The sequence below is a fragment of the Macaca mulatta genome, chromosome 10 (genome assembly GCF_049350105.2).
Source record: "Macaca mulatta isolate MMU2019108-1 chromosome 10, T2T-MMU8v2.0, whole genome shotgun sequence".
Taxonomy (NCBI): domain Eukaryota; kingdom Metazoa; phylum Chordata; class Mammalia; order Primates; family Cercopithecidae; genus Macaca; species Macaca mulatta.
In genome coordinates this window covers 34,465,174-34,484,666 of record NC_133415.1, presented here as the reverse complement: position 1 = coordinate 34,484,666, position 19,493 = coordinate 34,465,174, and the positions used below count along the sequence as shown (strand labels likewise).

Here is a 19,493-nt window from a genome sequence, read left to right as displayed (position 1 = left end):
AAGGAGGGAGTACCTACCTCAGCATCCAATACAGAGATCCAGTCCTAGCTTTCATTCTAGGGGCCACCTCCCCGCAGAAAGAATGCAGTGACCATAAATTAGACTTTTTTTTTTTTTGGAGATGCAGTCTCACTCTGTCGCCAGACTGGAGTCTAGTGGTGTGATCCTGGCTCACTGCAACCTCCGCCTCCCGGGTTCAAGTGATTCTCCTGCCTCAGCCTCCTGGGTAGCTGGGACTACAGGTACGTCCCACCATGCTCAGCTAAGTTTTGTATTTTTCGTAGAGACAGGACTGGACTGTGAGCAGTGGGTGGGCTGGTATGAGAGCGAGTCTGGCTCCCTAGGCCATGTTGGCCGGGATGGTCTTGATCTCTTGACCTTGTGATCTGCCCGCCTTGGCCTCCCAAAGTGCTGGGATTACAGGCGTGAGCCACCACACCCGATGAAACTAGACTTTTAGAGTGTATTTAGCCGGCCAACAAAGGAGAACAACAGAGCGCGGCCAGAACAACAGGAGCAGCTGCAAGTAGAACACATCACAGCTGTAGCCTTGTGTCTAAGAGTGTGTTGGTGAAAATACCATTTGCAAAAGGCCCAGTATAAAGGCCCCTCTCCCAGGGAGAGAAGGTGGCTGTTAGCAGCAGGAATACTCCTTACATGTCTTCAGGCAGGTAGGACTCCTGGTCAATTTGGACATCAACATCATTTTTGGTGGCAATTTTGTACATAGGGATTGCCTTCTGCACTGCAGCCTGGAAATACAGAAAACAATGAGAGGTATGACTAGAAACTATGAAGCAGGTATCCAAAAATTCAACAGACTCTACAAGCAAGGATATTTCCATTTATGCCATGTAAAAGAACAGAGGCACTGCTGGTGGGAATGTAGAACGGCACAGTCACTGAGGAAAAACGCAGTCTGCACACAGGAGGGAAGAGACGCGAATGGTTTCTGTCAAGATTTAACAGGGCTTGGCTGGGCGTGGTGGCTCACGAGGTCAGGAGTTCAAGACCAGCCTGGCCAAGACAGCGAAACCCCATCTCTACTAAAAATACAAAAATTATTGAGGCGTGATGGCGCGCACCTATAATCCCAGCTACTTGGGAGGTTGAGGCAGAACTGCTTGAACGTGGGAGGCGGAGTTTGCAGTGAGCCAAGGTCACACCACTGCACTCCAGCCTGGGTGACAGAGCGAGACTCCATATCGGGGGGAAAAAAAAAAAAGATTTAACGGGGCTTGGCAGGTGATTAAACACATCAGAGGCAGTTATCAGATGTGAAACATGGATCAGCAGGAGGAAGATACATTATCCCCCCAACGGAGAGTGTTAGAAGCTGGAGGTGCCTAAGGAGAGAAGAGAAGGAAGAGAAGTTTGGCTGCTGACATGAGCTTAACCTGGTAGTTGCAGATGAGCGGGGGACAGCAGGCACCAGAAACAGCGGTGCCATGCCATACCCACAAGGATGGTTCTGATCAGAACAACAGTACAACGGTCCTCAAAACATGAAGCACAGAATTAACACGTGATCCGGCAATTCTACCTCTGGGAATACAGACAAATGGATAGAAAGCAGGACAGATATCCGCACACCCATGTTTGCAGCAGGATTATTCACAGTAGCAAAAAGGTGGGAATAACCCAAGTGTCCAGTGACAGATGAACGGATCAGCACAACGTGGGGCACCCACGCCGCGGGTCAGCACAACGTGGGGCACCCACACCGTGGCTCACACACCGCGGACCAGCACAACGTGGGGCACCCACGCCACGGACCAGCACAACGTGGGGCACCCACGCCGTGGGTCAGCACAATGTTGGGCACCCACACCGTGGAATATTATTCAGCCTTACAAAGGAAGGGCATTCTGACCCACACTACCAGGACCTTGAAGGCATTATGCTAAGGGAAATCAAACAGTCTCAAAAGGACAAATACGAATGTTTCCACTTATATGAGGTGAACAGGGGAGAAGAAAGGAGAAGAGAAATAATGGAGAGTTAGTGTTTAATGAGTTTCACTATGGGAAGTTTCACTATGGGAAAATGGAAAAGTTCTGAAGATGGATGACGGTGATGGCTGCACAATGTTGTAAATGTACTTAATGGCACAATGTATGGTTAAAATGGTAAATGGTATGTATATTTTACCACAATTAAAAAAAAAAAAAAAGAAAGAAAGGCTGAGCGCAGTGGCTCACGCCTGTAATCCCAACTCTTTGGGAGGCTGAGGCAGGCAGGTCACAAGGTCAGTTCAAGACCAGCCTGGCCAACATGGTGAAACCGTTTCTACTAAAGATACAAAAAATTAGCCAGGCATGGTGGTGCGTGCCTCTAATCCCAGCTACTTGGGAGGCTGAGGCAGGAGAATTGCTTGAATCCGGGGGGAGGAGGCTGCAGTGAGCCGAGATTACACCACTGCACTCCAGCCTGGGCAACAGAGCAACACTCCATCTCAAAAAAAAAAAAAAAAAAAAAAGGCGCAGTGACTCAAGCCCGTAACCCCAGCACTTTGGGAGGCTGAGGCAGGCGGATCACGAGGTCAGGAGATCGAGACCATCTTGGCTAACATGGTGAAACGCCGTCTCTACTAAAAATACAAAAATTAGCCAGGCGTGGTGGCGGATGTCTGTAGTCCCAGCTACTTGGGAGGCTGAGGCAGGAGAATGGTGTGAACCCGGGAGGCGGAGGTTGCAGTGAGCCAAGATCGCGCCACAGCACTCCAGCCTGGGTGACAGAGTGAAACTGTCTCAAAAAAAGAAAAAAGAGAAGTGAGTTTTTACTGCTACCTTGCAATTAGTGTGGTGGACATAATAAAGTCTTGTCTTTGAACAATATTGTGCACACTCAGGTAACCATGTAAATCCTTTCTTGGAAGAACTGAAGACCATTCACATTTCTCTCTGACAGTATTACTTTGTTGAACAAATCAATGCATCTATTCAAGAGTTCCTTGTTTTCAAATCTAATGCAGCACCACTTTGGAGAGCTGATCACCAATTCTGGACACTGATACTGTAGAAGTTTCAAGAAAAAGCTTGCTTGGCACCCAGAAATATCACGGTGTTATCTAGAGAAGGCTAGTGAGCAACTGAAACCTCCCTCCACTGAATGACATCACCTTGGTGAATTCTCCATGATGATGTTGAGCTCTGTTTTACAGGTTAATAAATGAGGCTGTCAGTATAAACACAGACTTGGGTTACTGAGATGGTTTCTAACCTCTTATTATAGTGGGGAATGTACAGTTAAGGGGAATGAGTATCTATGTTCTCTAGCTGGCACTTTCTTTCCTAGTGCACAAGTAACTTAGGGAGACAAATTATAATAAAAATGCAAATAGGCTGGGCGCAGTGGCTCACGCCTGTAATCCTAGCACTTTGGGGGACCGAGGTGGGTGGAGAACTCAGACTCAGAGCTGACCAGACTCTCTGGGATACTGCCATTGTACTCCAGCCTGGGCAACAGAGTGAGACTCCATCAAAAAAAAAAAAAAGAAAAAGAAAAAGAAAAGAAGGAAGGAAGAGAAAGAGTGAAAGGGAGAAAGAGAAAGAGAAAGAGAGAAAAAGAGAGAAAGAAAGAAGGAAAGAAAGAAAGAAAGAGAGAGAGAGAAAGAAAAGAAAGAACGAGAGGGAGAAAGAGAAAGAAAAAGATAAAAAATTATCCTAAGTTCCTTACCTTTACCAGAGGGAAATCTTGTTTCCTGCAACGAACAATCATTCGGGGCTCCAGCAACTGGTACAAACCCTGGAAGAAATAGTAGATACAATCAGTAGAAAATGCAAACTATAAAATAAAGCAACAGGCCAGGTGCAGTGGCTCAGGTCTGTAATTCTAACACTTTGGGAGGCCAAGGTGGGCGGATTGCCTGAGCTCAGAAATTCGAGACCAGCCTAGGTAGGCAACAAGGCAAAACTCCATCTCTATTAAAAATACAAAAAATTAGCCTGGCATGATGGTGCACGCCTATAACTCCAGCTTACTCAGGAGGCTGAGGCAAGAGAATGGCATGAACCCAGGAGACGGAGGTTTAAGTAAACAGAGATGATGCCACTGCACTCCTGCCTGGCTGACAGAGTGACACTCTGTCTCCAAAAACAAGTAAAAAATTAGGCCCGGCGCAGTGGCTCACGCCTGTAGTCCCAGCACTTTGGGAGGCCGAGGTGGGCAGATCATGAGGTCAGGAGATCGAGACCATCCTGGCTAACATAGTGAAACCCCGTCTCTACTAAAAATATTTAAAAAATTAGCCGAGCGTGGTGGTGGGCGCCTGTAACCCCAGCTCCTCGGGAGGCTGAGGCAGGAGAATCGCTTGGACCTGAGAGGTAGATGCTGCAGTAAGCCCGAGATTGCGCCACTGCACTCCAGCCTGGGTGACAGAGTGAGACTCCATCTCAAAAATAAATAAATAAATAAAAATTAAAAAAAATTAGCTGGGTGTGGTGACAGGCGCCTGTAGTCCCAGCTACTCGGGAGGCTGAGGCAGGAGAATGGTGTGAACCCAGGAGGCGGAGCTTGCAGTGAGCCTTGATTGCACCACTGCACTCCAGCCTGGGCGACGGAGCAAGACTCCGTCTCAAAAATAAATAAATAAATAAATAAAGCAACTTGTAAAATAGGATGTTTCTATAGTTCTTTCATTTAGGTTGGAAAAACTTCCCCTGCTAGGTTCCACTAACAGATGGCATATACCACACGAGACCATGGAAAGATCAATCTATCACAAACCAGATAAATGAACCCAAACCTTTGGTCGTAGAAACAAAATTCATGCAGACGCCTTATATTACATCAACCAAGCTGAGGACAAATATTATTGTAATTAACATAAGTAAAATAAGGATTCCCAGCTCAGCAGTAAACAATTAAAACATATACAGTGTTTGGTTGGAATCCTAAATCTAAAGCAAGTATTTTAGTGGCAAAATCAAATTAAGGGAATTTAAAGCTAGCCATTGCAAGCAAATTTGACCCTTAAGTCATGTAAGACTACATAAATAAGCAGCAGGCTGGAAGTCTTATCCAACCAGACAGATTTACTATTTTCCTATGCAGCACACATTTTAGGTATGGTCAAGAGTGGAAGGGAAAAAGCTAAAAGAAAAAAAAAATGGTGAAAGGAAAAAACTATGATGAGAAAGCAGGAAAAATAGAGCTGGTCTCTAATAGGCACGCTAAATTTTCTCAGAACTGTGGCTATCAACAGTAGATCTGGTCTGTGAGGGTACCTGGAGAACCAGTCCATCCAGCAGCACTTGGTACCTGGTTGTATCCTTTACCACCTTGCTGAGTCTCTGTTTTGCTTCATTTAGTAGGTCCTACAAAGATGAGAACAGATAAAAGTTATCTACCCATCTGGGCAGTCAGCTCAGAACCCACTGTGCGGCTGACCCTGGCTCACGCCCAGCTGCCTCATATTTTATTGCTGGGATTTCATTCAACACACATTCCCTGAGATCTGAGATAAAGCAGGGGCTGTGCTGGGTCCACGGAAGCATGTAACACCATCTCTGCTCCCAGGAAGTCCACGGCCTAGCAGAGAACAGCTCAGGTAACCATCAGTTCAGAAACTGACACAAGTGACTGACATGAGAAGATGTGCACGGTGTAACTTGGAAAAGCAAGCTATTAAAACATTTATACAAGATTACCCCCCCTTTTTTTTTTTAAGGAAAATAATATCAATAATTACCATCAGTGTGATAAGCTACTAACATTCCAGTGAGACACCCTTTGATGTGATTCTAAGCTCAAATAACTTTCTGGTTCTAATCTGGCTCCTCATGTAGCTGTTCCACAGCTGTCTCTCACTGTCAACTACTACAGTTCACATGTGGGCTTATCTGTATTTTATGAGTTTGGAAGGGAAAATCTGTCCAACTGAACCTAACTGTCCTGAGGATTCTGAAAATATTAGGAATTTGCTCCTCAAAAGCAGGAAACCAAAACCTGATGATGATGTCAACAACAAATCCGTATCTCCGTGGCCCTGCCTAGTCTGAGGAGTCAGTGGGCATTTCTTTCTTTTCTTTCTCGTTTTTTTTTTTTTTTTGCGACAGAGTCTCACTTTGTCGCCTAGGCTGGAGTGCAGTGGTGCGATCTTGGCTCACTGCAGCCGCTACCTCCCAGGTTCAAGCGATTCTCCTGCCTCAGCCTCCTGAGTAGCTGGGATTACAGGTGCACACCACCATGCCCAGCTAATTTTTGTATTTTTAGTAGAGACAGGGTTTCACCATGTTGGTCAGGCTGGTCTCGAACTCCTGACCTTGTGATCCACCCTCCTTGGCCTCCCGAAGTGTTGGGATTACAGACATGAGCCACCGAGCCTGGCCAAAGACATTTATTTCTATTTCATCTCTAACCACAGCAATAGAAATCTCCACTTCAGTACCAATGTCTCAGAATTTAAATGTTACTGGTTATTTATTCTCCTTTAAGAAAGAAAACTTGGCCAGGCGCGGTGGCTCACAACTGTAATCCCAGCACTTTGGGAGGCTAAGGGAGGCAGATCACCTGAGGTCAGAAGTTAGAGACCAGCTTGGCCAACATGGTGAAACCCTGTCTCTACTTAAAATACAAAAAATTAGTCTGTAATCCCAGCTACTCAGGAGGTGAGGCAGAAGAATCGCTTGAACCCGGGAGGCAGAGCTTGCAGTGAGTCAAGATCGCGCCACTGCACTCCACACAGGGTGACAGAGCGAGACTCCATCTCAAGAAGAAAGAAAAGAGAAGAAAACTTAAACTTATGGCCAGGCATAGTGGCTCCCGCCTATAATCCCAGCACTTTGGGAGGCTGAGGCAGGCGGATCACCTGAGGTCGGGAGTTTGACACTAGCCTGACCTACGTGGAAAAACTCCATCTCTACTAAAAATACAAAATTAGCCAGGCGTGGTGGTGCATGCCTGCAATCCCAGCTGCTTGGGAGGCTGAGGCAGGAGAATTGCTTGAACCTGGGAGGCAGAGGTTGCAGTGAGCCAAGATTGCGCCATTGCACTCCAGCCTGGGCAATAAGAGCAAAACTCCGTCTCAAATAAAAAAAAAAAAAAAAAAAAAAAGAAAACTTATGAGTAAGTCTTGAGGTTTGGGGAAATGACAAGAAAGAACTATCATTCATTCAACACTCATTTTGTTTCAGGCATTATACTAGTCACTTTACCTGGGTGATCTAATTTTTTTCCAAATAAGCTTCAGGTGGATGTTTCTCTCTTTTTTTTTTGAGACAGGGCGTTGCTCTGTCACCCAGGCTGAAGTACAGTGGCGCAATCATAGCTCACTCCTCCTGCCTCTGCCTCCAGAGTAGCTGGGACACCACCACGCCTGGTTAATTTTTTAAAATTTCTGGTAGAGACAAGGTCTTACTGTGTTGCCCAGGCTGGTCTTGAATGCTCAAGCTATCCTCCTGCCTCAGCCTCCCAAAGTGTGGGGATTATAGGCATAAGGGATGGTGCCTGGTCTTCTCCTATTTTTTAACAGGAAATGAAGGGTTCAAGGAGTCAATGGGGTTTAAAAATCTGCCCACTGAACAGCTGGGAAGGGTAAAAATGGAACTTAAACCTCAAAGGAATTCCAAAGCGTGCACTCTTAATCCTGGAAAACACCTGGGCAGGCAAGGAAAAAGGATCAATACAGAAAAATATCTATAAAGGATTATGCAACTTAGAACAAAGCAGCAAACAGCTTGACTATTTTCTTTTAATTTTTACCCCAGTTCTGTATTTACCCCCTTCCTTCCATCTTTTGTCAATATCCTTTTCTAATTGCCTGACAATTTCCTTTCCTTTCACAACTTCTTATTCTATGGATAAACTAGAAGTAAAATGTTTCAAAATAGCAAAATCCATTCAAAGCATGTATGTGTGCTTTTATGTAGACTGAATCCTGTTTGATCTACATCACCTCACAGTCTGTTTCAAAGCATGTATGTGTGCTTTTATGTAGATTGAATCCTGTTTGATCTACATCACCTCACAGTCTGTTTCAAAGCATGTATGTGTGCTTTTATGTAGATTGAATACTGTTTGATCTACATCACCTCACAGTCTGTTTCAAAGCATGTATGTGTGCTTTTATGTAGATTGAATCCTCTTTGATCTATATCATCTCACAGTCTGTTTCCTCATTGCTCCACATCTCTTTTACAGGGTTCAATGATGCAAGAAGTTAAGACTGTAAGCGGTTAAAAAAGAAACAAGTATCTTTAGAATAACTGAAATTACATAAATGTTTATCTTCTCAAAATTCTCATTATAAGTCAGAGAAATAAAGGCTCAAGCTATATACTGAATTCAAGTTGCATGCAACAGTATACTTGGATTGGTTCCAAAAGAGATTAAAGCACACAGCCCAGCTGGTGAACAGGCCATGCACCCTGCCTTTAGCTCCTCACCTCACATGCACTTCTCCCTTCTCACGCCATAACAATCTGGCTTTCTGCCTTCATCAGTCCAGTGAAACTGCTCTGGCAAATGTAAGAAATGACATCTTGACTGCAAGATCCAAAGACCACCATGCTCTTCCCACTGTGATTCTCTCAAACACTGAACACTGTATTAAGAGACCATTTTGTTCAAGTTTGCGGTTCCCTTGGCTTCTCTGTATTCAACATAACTGTATTCATTCCCCCCACGTTTCCTTAGCAATGTATTTTCTATTAAACTGATGCTTCTCAGTTTATTTGGCCCACTTCTCTTCTAATTCTCCATCCAAAACCACAGGGCTCTCATCTCTGTCCACAGCTTCAGCAGGGACTTCTGTGTTGCCTCCACATAAGCTCCTCTTCTCTCCTAACAGACTCATGGAGCTTCACCTGGAATCCTAAGGCAATTCAAACGCAACGTTTTTTTCACCATTCCTTACCTGTTCTTCCTATATTTCTTTCTTTTTTTTTTTTTTTTTGACATGGAGTCTCACACTGTCGCCAGGCTGGAGTGCAGTGGCATGATCTTGGCTCAGTGCAACCTCTGACTCCCTGGTTCAAGCAATTCTCCTGCCTCAGCTTCCCAAGTAGCTGGGATTACAGGCACCTGCCCCCATGCCCAGCTAATTTTTGTATTTTTAGTAGAGATGGGGTTTCACCATGTTTTCCAGGATGGTCTCGATCTCCTGACCTCACAATCCGCCTGCCTTGGCCTCCCGAAGTGCTGGGATTACAGGCATGAGCCACCGCGTCTGGCCTGTTCTTCCTATATTTCTAATCTTCATTCCATCTACCAGTTGCCCAGACTACAAACCCTTACATCATTCTTGACTCCTCTGCGTTCACTCATCACAACTGTAAGTCACCAAGTCCTACAGATCCTACCTTTTTAGGATCTCTGAACAGGCCTGTCTTCTCTTTCTGCTGCCACCATTCTATTTCTTGACCAGGAAGGCAAGCCACACCCTCCTTGTTTCTACTCCACATGGTCACCAGTGGTGTTTCTCTAACATAAATGTAACCATTAAACACTGTTTCTCAAAGTGTGGTTCTCAGACTACCCGCACCAAGATTACCCTGAGCTGCTTGTTTAAATGCTGACTCCTGACTAGAATATAAAAGTCACTGGAAATGGGAATGAATATTTACATTTTAACAAGGTCCCCCAGGTGATTTTTATGCCCATTAAAGTTAGAGAATTAGGGCTGGGCGCAGTGGCTCACGCCTGTAATCCCAGCACTTTGGGAAGCTGACGGCAGATCACCTGAGGTCAGGAGTTCGAGACCAGCCTGACCAACATGGAGAAACTGCATCTCTACTAAAAATACAAAAAAATTAGCCAGGCATGGTGACGCATGCCTGTAATCTCAGCTACTCGGGAGGCTGAGGCAGGAGAATCGCTTGAACCCGGGAGGCGGAGGTTGTGGTGAGCCAAGATCGCTCCACTGTACTCCAGCCTGGGAAACAAGAGCAGAACTTGGTCTCAAAAAAAAAAAAAAAAAAAAAAAACCAGAATTAGCCAAAAGGATAAAGTCCATATTCTTCAGCAGACACTCAAGGCCCTTCTCATCAGACCCTAATATGTGGCCTGTTCTCTGCCCACTACTCGCTCTGCCAGACTACCTCCATTTCCCACACATGTCAAATTCAGGCCTCGGTCTTTCACTCACACTGCTCTCTCCATTCTGTCTCCCATCTCATGACTAATTCTTCAAGTCATGCTCAAACAGGTGCAGTGGAGATATATTATCTTGTCCAGGTCCTGTTAGACTGCAGACTTCTCCTAGAGGGGCTAGCACAATACAGGACACATGGGATAAATGTACTGTTAAATTCTTTTTTTTTTTTTTTTTGAGACAGAGTCTTGCTCTGTCGCCCAGGCTGGGGTGCAGTGGCGCGATCTCAGCTCACTGCAAGCTTCGTCTCCCGGGTTCACGCCATTCTGCTTCAGCCTCCCGAGTAGCTGAGACTACAGGCGCCTGCCACCACGCCCAGCTAATTTTTTGTATTTTTAATAGAGACAGGGTTTCACTGTGTTAGCCAGGATGGTCTCGATCTCCTGACCTTGTGATCCACCCGCCTCGGCCTCGCAAAGTGCTGGGATTACAGGCGTGAGCCACCGCGCCCGGTCAATGTACTGTTAAATTCAAACAGCTTAGTTCCTCAAGGGAACCCAGCTAAGTTATGACATGAAAATAGAAGAGTGACAACTGAGGGATAACATGAGTATCAAAACCTGAATTTTGTTTGCAACAATTTTAAAGTCAGCAGACAAACTCAGAGAGCGACTAAATCTGGGGAAGACGTGTGGTATGAACTAAATGACTCCTTTGTCTTTCAAGGTCATAAAAGAGAATTATTTTTCTCTAGCCCATTTCTTTTGTTTCTATTATTTATTATTTTTATTTCAGAGACAGGGTCTCCCTGTGCCATTTATGCTGAAATGCAGTGGCATAATCACAGCTCACTGGAGCCACAAACTCTTGGGCTCAAGAGATTCTCCTGTCTCAGCCTGCAGAGTAGCTGGGACCACAGGCATGTGCTACCACATCTGCTTAATTTCTAAAAATCTTTTGTACAGACAGGGTCTCCCTATGTCTATCAGACCGGTCTCAAACTGCTGGCCTCAAGTCACACTCCCTCCTTGGCCTCATAACCTGCTGTGACTATAGGCATGAGCCATGTCACTCGGCTAGCCCATCACTTAAAGAAAATGGATTACTGGCCGGGCGCGGTGGCTCACGCCTGTAATCCCAGCACTTTGGGAGGCCGAGGCGGGCGGATCACAAGGTCAGGAGATCGAGACCACGGTGAAACCCCGTCTCTACTAAAAATACAAAAAATTAGCCGGGCGCGGTTGTGGGCACCTGTAGTCCCAGCTACTCGGGAGGCTGAGGCAGGAGAATGGCGTGAACCCGGGAGGCGGAGCTTGCAGTGAGCCGAGATCGCGCCACTGCACTCCAGCCTGGGCTGGGCGACAGAGCGAGACTCCGTCTCAAAAAAAAAAAAAAAAAAAAAAAAAAAAAGAAAATGGATTACTGTATTTTGGAAAACTATCCTAAGTAGAAATTAAAACACATTCATTCCACACAACTGCACTTCCTTTTTTTTTCTTTTTTTTAACAGAGAGTCTCGCTCTGTCACCCAGGCTGGAGTACAGTGGTGGGATTTCAGCTCAACGCAACCTCCGCCTCCCAGGTTCAAGCAGTTCTCCTGCCTCAGCCTCTCGAGTAGCTGGGACTATAGGCGCATGCCACCAAGTCCAGCTAATTTTTTTGCATTTTTAGTAGAGACAGAGTTTCACCATGTTGGCCAGGCTGGTCTCAAACTCCTGACCTCAAGTGATCCATCTGCCTCGGCCTCCCAAAGTGCTGGGATTACAGGCGTGAGCCACCACGCCTGGCCCTGCACTTTTTTTTTTTTGAGACGGAGTCTCACTCTGTCGCCCAGGCTGGAGTGCCGTGGCCGGATCTCAGCTCACTGCAAGCTCCGCCTCCCGGGTTTACACCATGCTCCTGCCTCAGCCTCCCGAGTAGCTGGGACTACAGGCGCCCGCCACCTCGCCCGGCTAGTTTTTTGTATTTTTTAGTAGAGACGGGGTTTCACCGGGTTAGCCAGGATGGTCTCGATCTCCTGACCTTGTGATCCGCCCGTCTCAGCCTCCCAAAGTGCTGTGATTACAGGCCTGAGCCACCGCACCCTGCCATGATCTGAATTTTATCTATGCCGCTTCAAATTTTCCCTCTGAGGCCAGGCATGGTGGCTCTTGCCTGTAATCCCAGCTACATAGGAGGCTGTGTGGGAAGGACTGCTTGAGCCCAGGAGTTTGTGAGCTATGACTGTACCACTGCATTCCAGCCTGGGCAACATAGCCAGACCCTGCCTCTTTAAAAAAAAAAAAAAATCCTTCTAAAAGCCAACTAGTAATTTTTTATGTATTTTAATAGATTTAAGGCAGCTTACAGAAGTATATCTAATGAAAATGTTAATTACTTTTTAAAAAGCAAATTAGAAAAAATAGCTAATAAAATATAAACAAGTGGATTAAAAAATTAGAGCAAAGAGAAAATAAGGGCAAGAAATAATAAAAGTTAAAATTAGAAGTCAAGTCAAATCTGCCCGGGCACGGTGGCTCACATCTGTAATCCCAGCACTTTAGGAGGCCGAGGTGGGCAGATCACGAAGTCAGGAGTTTGAGACCAGCCTGGCCAACACGGTGAAATCTCATCTCTACTTAAAATACAAAAAACTAGGCGGGCATGGTGGCGGGCACCTGTAGTCCCAGCTACTCGGGAGGCTGAGGCAGGAGAATGGCGTGAACCCGGGAGGCGGAGCTTGCAGTGAGCTGAGATTGTGCCACTGCACTCCAGCCTGGGCAACAGAGCGAGACTCCATCTCAAAAAAAAAAAAAAAGTAGTAAAGTCAAATCCACTAAACCTATGGGTTGTTTACATCCAGTTACGAAAGGTCAGGATACCATCTAAGACACAGCAGCATCAGAGAATGTATCATCAAAACCATTTCTATAATACGTTAGATGATCTTTCTCAGAATCCTTTCTACTCTTATTATTAACCTTCAAAAAGGCAGCATTAAAAAAAAAAAGGAAAAACCTAATTACAAAGCCTATTAATTAGCTAAGATTATAACCTTTTGCTATAACCTTGTGTGTTATAGCCCTTGCTACTTATATTTAGGAATGCTGCCAAGACATTGACATTACATGCCTCTAAACTTTTTTGACTTATACAAATAATAGTATCTAAGCAGTAGATGTCACAGTTGTCATTTTTTACTTTGGGCATAAATAATGAAAAGACTATAGTCAAGAGGCTTTCTGGGCATTAGGATAATAAGCTAAGAAAATATATATGTGTGTGTGTGTATATATATATATATATTTTTTTTTTTTTTTTGAGACGGAGTCTTGCTCTGTCACCCAGGATAGAGTGCTGTGGCAGGATCTCGATTCACTGCAAGCTCCGCCTCCCGGGTTCACGCCATTCTCCTGCCTCAGCCTCCCGAGTAGTTGCGACTACAGGCGCCCACCACCTCGCCTGCTTAGTTTTTTGTATTTTTGGTAGAGATGGGGTTTCACCGCGTTAGTGAGGATGGTCTCAATCTCCTGACCTCATGATCTGCCCGCCTCAGCCTCCCAAAGTGCTGGGGTTACAGGCGTGAGCCGCCGCGCCCGGCCTAAACTAAGAATATTTTATCTACACAGGCCTATTGTGAGAAGAAAGGGTTATCACTGGTGGAGATGGAGATGGGGATGGAGAAAGGGAACTAACATTTCTTAAATACAATAGGACAAATGTTACATGCCAGAGGACTTACATGCGTTCTCATTCGATTCTCATAAGTACTCTGAACCAAACATTATAACGTACATACATAACATAGATAATGAATACAAGAGAAAACTGAGGGTCGGAAACAGTAATTGAGACAAACGAGTATGGCAGAGTTGACATTTAAACTCATAGCTGATTGACTCTTAAGCCCCAAGCCCCTCTACAACAAACTACCTTCCCTAAGACATACTATTGGCTGGGCGCAGTGGCTCATGCCTGTAATCCTAGCACTTTGGGAGGCTAAGGCGGGCGGATCACAAGGTCAGGAGATCGAGACCATCCTGGCTAACATGGTGAAACCCTGTCTCTACTAAAAATACAAAAAATTAGCCGGGCGTGGTGGCGGGCACCTGTAGTCCCAGCTACTCTGGAGGCTGAGGCGGGAGAATGGCATGAACCCGGGAGGTGGAGCTTGCAGTGAACCGAGATCACGCCACTGCACTCCAGCCTGGGCGACAGAGCGAGACTCCGTTTAAAAAAAAAAAAAAGAAAGACATACAATTATTTAGGCTGGGCACAGTGGCTTACACCTGTAATCCCATCACTTAGGGAGCCTGAGATGGGTGGATCACAATGTCAGGAGTTCGAGACCATCCTGGCTAACATGGTGAAACCCTATCTCTACTAAAAGTAAAAAAAAATTTAGCCAGGTGGTGGCGGGCACCTGTAGTCCCCGCTACTCGGGAGGCTGAGGCAGGAGAATCACTTGAACCCAGGAGGCAAAGGTTGCAGTGAGCTGAGATTGCGCCACTGTACTGCAGCCTGGGCAACAGGGCGAGACTCCGTCTCAAAAAGCTGGTTACGGCCGGGCGCGGTGGCTCAAGCCTGTAATCCCAGCACTTTGGGAGGCCGAGACGGGCGGATCACGAGGTCAGGAGATCGAGACCATCCTGGCTAACACAGTGAAACCCCGTCTCTACTAAAAATACAAAAACTTAGCCGGGCGAGGTGGCAGGCGCCTGTAGTCCCAGCTACTCGGGAGGCTGAGGCAGGAGAATGGCGTGAACCCGGGAGGCGGAGCTTGCAGTGAGCTGAGATCCGGCCACTGCACTCCAGCCTGGGTGACAGAGCGAGACTCAGTCTCAAAAAAAAAAAAAAAAAAAAAAAAAAGCTGGTTACAAATTAGTTCAGTCAATCCAAGTTGCTAAAGGAATTTGAATCCTCTGGAAGGAAATCAACTCCTGATTATTGACACTTTAGTGAAGACAGAAAATAACAGTTGTCCTGAGCCATTAACATTTTGCAGGCAACATTTCCCCAGGAATCTCTTGACTCTTTCTTTTGTATTTTAAAGGGGATGAGCTAATCCCATGTGGCAAGATAAATCGGCAACAGATTTTGTATCTTCCCATATTCCTGGAGTTTAAAAGCAGATAAAGCACTTAAATTTGGGGCAACTTTTATTATTTGAAGTAATATGGAAGTTATGTTAGTAAATCATCTCTGTGGTGTCCTAAGTATCAGTCCTTTACACTTAACATCCTCACTGACACCTACGTCTGGAGGTTTCTTGGCCCCTCAAACATGTCCAAAAGTCAAGCCTACCCAGGGATGCCAAAACAAACAAACAGAAAAAAGAACTAGTTATTTATCTTTTTTTTTTTCTTTTTTTTTTGAGACGGAGTCTCGCTCTGTCGCCCAGGCTGGAGTGCAGTGGTGCGATCTTGGCTCACTGCAAGCTCCGTCTTCCAGGTTCACGCCATTCTCCTGCCTCAGCCTCCCGAGTAGCTGGGACTACAGGCGTCCACCACTACGCCCGGCTAATTTTTTGTATTTTTAGTAGAGACGGGGTTTCACCATGTTAGCCAGGATGGTCTCGATCTCCTGACCTCGTGGTCCGCCCACCTTGGCCTCCCAAAGTGCTGGGATTACAGGTGTAAGCCACTGCGCCCGGCGTTATTTTTCTTAAGAAAACATTTCAGCATCTTGACTTCCCATTTTTGTTAACGGGTCCACCATTCTCCTAGCACATCCACACCTGATACTCAGAATTTAGTGATGGACTTGGAAGAAAAGGCAGTCAGTCAATGTCTGGAAAGTCTTCCTGTAAAATCCATCAACACTAACACTGCGACTCAGTTCTCACTGCCACCATCAATTAATAAGAAGTGACAATCTAATAAGAACTGATCAATCTAATAAGAACTGACAACTTGGAATACCGGTTTGTGTTTCTGTCTCATCTAAGAAAACAGTATGTCTTCCATTTATTCAAGTTCTAGATTTTTAGTTTTAGACCTGTTTTTATATAGGATTTACTCCTAGTAATTTAATAATTTCAGTAGTTATTATAGAGAGATCTACTTTTTATTTTACAGTCACAATGAGTAACAGTGGAAACAGCAGGCATCCCTGTTTGGTTTATGAATATAATCCAAATAGCTCTACACTTTCTCAACGAAGTGGTATGCTTCTGGAGGTTTCTGCCCTCTTCCTTAGAGGACTGTAATACTTTCCATATGGTTTTCTTTTTTCTAGCCTCTTCCCTGTTAAATTTAGCCTGCATGCTTATATCGTGAGCCTTATCTATGATATTCTCCACAAAATAATACCAAAGTTTCCACAGCTTTCTGTTGAAAACAGGTGAAGTTCTTTAGCCTCACACTCATGGCCTCTGTACTAACCATCCGATAGTTCTAGTCTCATTGCTCCCTGTACCCTCGCGTACTGTGCAGTCCACCCATAGTGTGTGCTATGATCCAGGAGAGTCTTACATGCTCGTTAGATCAGAAAGTCCTTCAATACAGGGCTTGGCTCTTATTCACTTTTGTATTTATTATAATAATTTGTTGAATGTTTTCTCTCTAAAAATTATTCAATCGACTCCTTAATTAATATTAACTAGTAATCTACAATAGGCAAACGAATAAACATGTAATAACTTTATAACTAATAGGGGCTAATTACTCACTGTGATAAGGTCATCTCTCGCTCTGAGGACTTTGAGTCTCGCTTGATTCATCAAATTGGACATCTGACTGCAAAATGGTATTGAAAAATAGCGTAAGTAACAACTTAAAACTGCAGAGAAAGAACTTGAACTCCTAGGTTGAAGCAATCCTCCTCCCTCGGCCTCCCCAAAGCATCAGGATCACAAGCGTGAACTACCTTGCCCAGCCTGCAGTTTCGTCTTTGAATAATCCTGTCAAGCTTTGATTTTCACAAATGAAGAAAGAGAAGTTAAACAATCTGTCAGATTAGTAGCAGGTGGTCGAGTTAAGACCTGAATCTATATATGCCTGACTCCAAAGCGCCTGCTCCGTCTTCATCTTATGACTTCGGAAAACTTCTTAGCTTAATACTGCAACCGGGATCTACTTACATTTTCTTCTGCTGCTCAATCTGTTTCTCTTTCTTCTCATAATATTCCATGATCTTTAGTCTTTGGGTTTGCACAAGCCGACCTTTCTCTATGTTGAACTCTTCTTCTGCCTACAGGGAAATTAGTCAATATTAATTCATCACATCAAGTTTTGATTAACAATTTTAAACAGCTGGTGACCTGGGTTACTTGCTTATGAACACTAATTTCTTTTTTTTTTTTTTGAGACAGAGTCTTGCTCTGTCACCCAAGCTGGAGTGCAGTGGCGCGATCCTGGCTCACTGAAAGCTCCGCCTCCTGGGTTCACACCATTCTCCTGCCTCAGCCTCCCGAGTAGCTGGGACTACAGGCGCCCGCCACCGCGCCCAGCTCATTTTTTGTATTTTTAGTAGAGACGGGGTTTCACCGTGGTCTCGATCTCCTGACCTTGTGATCTGCCCGCCTCGGCCTCCCAAAGTGCTGGGATTACAGGCGTGAGCCACCGCGCCCGGCCATGAACACTAATTTCATATATAAAACAGAAAATTGGCCGGGCGAGGTGGCTCAAGCCTGTAATCCCAGCACTTTGGGAGGCTGAGACGGGCGGATCACGAGGTCAGGAGATCGAGACCATCCTGGCTAACACGGTGAAACTCTGTCTCTATTTAAAGAAAAAAAAAAAAAAAATAGCCGGACGAGGTGGCGGGTGCCTGTAGTCCCAGCTACACGGGAGGCTGAGGCAGGAGAATGGCTTAAACCTGGGAGGTGGAGCTTGCAGTGAGCTAAGATCTGGCCACTGCACTCTAGCCTGGGCGACAGAGTGAGACTCCATTTCAAAAAATAATAAAAATAAAAATAAATAAATAAATAAAACAAAATTTATTGTGACTCATTTTCAAGGATTCTAATTTATTCAAAAGGAAAGATCAGCAATTTTCATTATAAATGACGCACCAGGAAACTAAAAATTTCATCAAGGATAACAGTAACCAACAAGTTACTAAAGGATATAATTGGGTAGAATATTCTGCACATGAAAAAAATTACCACACATTTGAAACTTAATCTATTAGCTTGTTAGTGGGCCAATAAAAATGACATAGAACTTGAAAGTTTAGAAGATCCTGGCCAGGTAGGGTGGCTCACGCCTGTAATCCCAGCACTTTGGGAGGCTGAGGTGGGCGGATCACCTGAGGTTGGGAGTTCAAGACCAGCCTGACCAACATGGAGAAATCCCATCTCTACTAATACAAAAAAAAAAAAAAAAAAAAATTAGCCAGACATGGTGGTGCATGCCTGTAATCCCAGCTACTCAAGAGGGACAGGCAGGCTGAATGCTTGAACCCAGGAGGTGGAGGTTGCGGTGAGCTGAGATCGCGCCATTGAACTCCACCCTGGGCAACAAAAGCGAACTCGTCTTAAAAAAAAAAAAAAGTTTTTTCCCTCATGGGTAAGTGTGGCATATATTTAAAAATACGAATTATGGGTTCGGCACCATGGCTCACGCCTATAATCCCAGCACTTTGGGAGGCTGAGGCAGACAGATCGCAAGGTCAGAAGTTCAAGACCAACCTGGCCAACATAGTGAAACCCCATCTCTACTAAAAATACAAAAATTAGCCAGGTGTGGTAGCGGGCGCCTGTAGTCCCAGGTACTCGGGAGGCTGAGGCAGGAGAATCGCTTGAACCTGGGAGGCAGAAGTTGTAGTCAGCTAAGATCGTGCCACTGCACTCCAGCCCGGGCGACAGTGCAAGACTCCATATCAAAAAAAAAAGAAAACAAACCCCGGGCGTGGCAGCTCCCGCCTGTAATCCCAGCACCCCAGCACTTTGGGAGACTGAAGCAGGTGGATCATGAGGTCAGGAGTTCCAGAGCAGCCAGGCCAATATGGTGAAACCCCGTCTCTACTAAAAATATAAAACAATTAGCTGGGCATGGTGGCGGGCACCTGTAATCCCAGCTACTCAGGAGGCTGAGGCAAGAGAATCTCTTGAACCCAGGAGGTGGAGGTTGTAGTGAGCCGAGATTGCGCCACTGGACTCCAGCGTGGGCAATAGAGGGAGACTCCATCTCAAAAATAAATAAATAAATACTTGAGACAAAAATGCATTTACTAAGGCCGGGTGCAGTGGCTCACGCCTGTAATCCTAGCACTTTCGGAGGCTGAGGCGGGTGGATTGCCTAAGTTCAGGAATTCAAGGCCAGCCTGGGCAACATGGTGAAACCCCGTCTCTACTAAAATGCAAAAAATTAGCTGGGCATGGCAGCGTGCGCCTGTATTCCCAGCTACTCGGGAGGCTGAGGCAGGATAATCGCTTGAACCTGGAAGGCGGAGGTTGCAGTGAGCCGATATCACACCATTACACTCCAGCCTGGGCAACAAGAGTGAAACTCTGGCTCAAAAAAAAAAAAAAAAAAAA

The 19,493-nt window shown here is 45.3% G+C and overlaps 1 protein-coding gene and 1 long non-coding RNA gene across 4 annotated transcripts in view; both read right to left on the bottom strand.

The window, feature by feature from the left end:
* ATP6V1E1 (ATPase H+ transporting V1 subunit E1) overlaps positions 1-19,493 on the bottom strand; it is a 38,949-nt gene that overhangs the window by 4,201 nt on the left and 15,255 nt on the right. For 2 of the 3 annotated variants that reach the window (XM_015149662.3, XM_077950980.1), the window contains 5 exons: positions 17,094-17,203; positions 16,683-16,749; positions 5,229-5,318; positions 3,679-3,747; positions 658-752 (listed from right to left, as the gene is read on the bottom strand). In XM_015149662.3, the coding sequence (XP_015005148.1) occupies positions 658-752; positions 3,679-3,747; positions 5,229-5,318; positions 16,683-16,749; positions 17,094-17,203 (431 nt within the window). The remainder of the gene's footprint in view (positions 1-657; positions 753-3,678; positions 3,748-5,228; positions 5,319-16,682; positions 16,750-17,093; positions 17,204-19,493) is intronic. The other variant, XM_015149663.3, reaches the window with a different exon arrangement.
* Positions 7,687-9,033, bottom strand: LOC144331964 (uncharacterized). Its single transcript, XR_013399622.1, has 2 exons — positions 8,017-9,033; positions 7,687-7,947 (listed from the first exon to the last, which is right to left on the bottom strand). It is a non-coding gene; the product is annotated as an uncharacterized LOC144331964 (long non-coding RNA).